This window comes from Sinocyclocheilus anshuiensis, unplaced genomic scaffold, assembly GCF_001515605.1.
Source record: "Sinocyclocheilus anshuiensis isolate Anshui unplaced genomic scaffold, SAMN03320099.WGS_v1.1 scaffold1552, whole genome shotgun sequence".
NCBI classification, from domain to species: domain Eukaryota; kingdom Metazoa; phylum Chordata; class Actinopteri; order Cypriniformes; family Cyprinidae; genus Sinocyclocheilus; species Sinocyclocheilus anshuiensis.
The window spans coordinates 123,058-126,137 of NW_015554178.1; the positions used below are offsets into that span (position 1 = coordinate 123,058).

A 3,080-nucleotide genomic window follows, 5' to 3' on the forward strand; every position below is an offset into this window, starting at 1 on the left:
GTTGATGGCAGCAGATGATCACTCATTAGCTCTGTTGCCATTTCCACTCCCCTTTTTTTTTTTTTTCTCACGACTTGCTTTTGGATTTATTACAAAATGACTATGAAATATAGCCAGAGCAGGAGGTCAAAGTTTAAAGTCTCATGTCATTTAAAAAATAAGTAAACAAATAAGCCCAGACACCAACAGCAGAAGGGTTAATTATTTAAATACTTAACTATTTAAATACTAAATTAAGTTCATTTTAATGGTAATAATGCATTAAATATTTAGACATTTTTAAGATTTAATTCACGATAACCTCCCTGTGCTGAGTTGCGGCGTATCATGTGTCAACTATTGCCAGAGATATTGTCAAAAGCATCAAATATTGGCAATATTAAGAGGACTTAACAGGCCTATAATTAAAATGATTAACACTGCTGTCATCATTGAAAATTAAGAGCAGCTGTTTCATGCACCGATTTTCAAGAACAGCATGTTTAACGCAAAATAGTACGTTTCTTCTCATGTTTTTCAATATATACGGGCCACAAGAGAAATATTCAGGGAATAATTTAAGACCGTTATATACCGTTATCAGCATATGTTGAAGTAGATTCGTCTCTCATAATCTTAGAGAATATGCGCCATTAATGCAGCGTTAGAAAGCTCTGTCAGTTTTTTACTTATTGACTGAGGTTAAGACGTTCACCGGCATAACTATTCTGGTGCAAATTTGTCATTTGGTGGAAGCTAGTCAGATTAGGTAGATACCAACATGGTCAAATTCTGTAACATGCCCTTATCCTCCAAAATTACATTAAAACTGCATTAAACAGAGGCCTGCTTGTTGGACCTATGCAGTTTTATGACCCTTATAATGTGTTTTCTTAATGCCCTTTTTTTTTTTTGTACAAGAAAGTAGATATCTAGCTGTGCTGGGTCATCACCGGAAGCAAAACTAGATGCTCTAACCCAGTCCAGGAACTGTTACCATCCAAGACGATAAGGCCATCCGCTGCCTCACAGCACATAACATGCCTTTGAAAGCTGGATTTATCACTGTCAGAAAGGCAGCACTGTTCAAAGTTAAATTGTCAGTTCATGGAGGAGCGGCATCTTGGCTGTCTGGGCCATCGCTGAGTGACGGGTCAGTGTTGAGGTGCTTGATCTCCAGGCTCTTAGGAGACACTTTTAGGAGACTCTCGACCTGGCGGAACACTGAAGCCTCTCTGTATTTGCGCAGACATCCCAAAACATCCTGCCCAAAGAACAGCACACATTCGAAATCTCACACTCCGACAAGTATTACTTCTGCCACATCAGTCTGATCCTACGGCATCTGTTACATCCCTGTGAATTACTTGGCAACAGCTACTGAGAACACGAGGGGCGAATATGGTGAAATAAATCAAACTTACATCCTCGGAGAAAACCCCAGGACTTGGTTTCTGCACTCTTTCCAGCAGAAGACCGTTGAGAGCTCCGTCAGACGCCAAATCTTTTGTCCTCTCATCATCAGTTTGTCCCAGTCTGGCATGGAACAGCTCACTTAGGCCCAACTGTAAAACCTGCAAAATGGGACAGGGCATGACGTCTACAACAAAGACTCATTAGCACATTCTTTCTTGGTTTGTTCAGGCTGTGCTGATGTAGGGCAGTTGCTAATAACACCTTGAAAAAGGCCCTTTGGAAGGTGGGAGTGGAGCCTGGCCTCATCTGACTGGTGGAAATGTGTGCAGCACAGTGCATAAGCAGCAGAGAGAGGCCACCCACTGACTGCAACCTCTGACAGCGAACAAACAGGGTCTTCTGTCCCTCCTGAAGACATAGGAAGTGCTAAGTGCACAGGGGTTTGTATGACAGAGCACTAAGTGTGCTTAACATGAATTAATTATCGCTCACCCGGTGACTGACAAATGAGGGCATTTAACCTTAGTGCAACCGAACTAGCCATGAGACCAATTATATCACAGAGAAAATTGTGCTAATTATCACTTCTCAAAGTTTGGTAAATTATTAATAACTTTTCATATGTTCTTTATATAGCTGGTGCAGTACATGCATGCCTAAGTGTAGAAATACCTGATAATAGAAAGAGTTGCGGAAAGCATTGTTAGGGTAGTCGTTGAATGGAAGAGTAGAAGCCAGTTGAAGGGTTACTGCTGGTATCTAGGATGAAAAAAATCAAAGCTGTGAACAAACTTCAGGCTCTTTGCAAACTTGAGGTCAGTAAGATTAAAAAAATGTAAGAAAAACCAAAGAAATTAATACTTTTGTTCAGCAAGGACACATTAAACTGATCAAAAGTTACAGTACATACATATATAATATTACAAAAGATTAAAATAAATGCTGTTCATTTCAACTTTCTATTCATCAAAGAATCCTAAATGTAAGGAATAAAATATATCACAGTTTCAACAAAATTATTAAGCAGCACACCTGTTTTCAACATTGATAATAGGAAATCAGCATCAGTATTTATCTGCCACAAAAACACTTACGGATCTCAATAAAATTGACAGAATTTGATGAACATTAATGAACCAAATATTATATTATTTTATAAATTTGCTGTAAAAAATACTTTATATAATATTATTTTGTTGTGTATCGCTATAGAAAAATAAACTGTAAAATGTCACATGACTATCAATGCAGGAACTCAAATTATTTTTTCAAATGGTACATTTAAATGATCTAACCTATTAAAGATAAGCTACATTTGCAGCCATCAACTTGTTAACAGAACGTCTCGGTTACGTATGGTAACCCTCGTTCCCTGAAGGAGGGAACGGAGACGTCACGTCGGATGACCGACGAATTGGGATCTCGCTTAGAGAGACCAATCTACTTCGAGTGTAAACTAAACGAGCCAATGCACATTGGCATGCGATTATTGCATCCAGCTGCCGCTGATCACAGCGTGAGTATAAGTAGGCAGCAGATGCAGCGCATATTCAGGTTTTCGCTGAGGAGCCGAGCCGGTGACCTGGCCATTCAGCGGTGGTACAGGAGCTATGGCGACGGGACGTGACGTCTCCGTTCCCTCCTTCAGGGAACGAGGGTTACCATACGTAACCGAGATGTTCCCT

At 39.8% G+C, this 3,080-nt stretch overlaps 1 protein-coding gene across 1 annotated transcript in view; it reads right to left on the reverse strand.

Annotated features, from left to right (window-relative positions):
• Positions 1–251: 251 nt before the first annotated feature.
• The window catches only part of LOC107670965 (uncharacterized), a 22,952-nt gene continuing 20,123 nt past the window's right edge, over positions 252–3,080 (reverse strand). The window contains 4 exon segments of the mRNA XM_016463780.1: positions 252–1,243; positions 1,404–1,553; positions 1,657–1,803; positions 2,068–2,154. Coding sequence (XP_016319266.1) covers positions 1,085–1,243; positions 1,404–1,553; positions 1,657–1,803; positions 2,068–2,154 — 543 coding nt within the window. The 3' untranslated portion in view covers positions 252–1,084.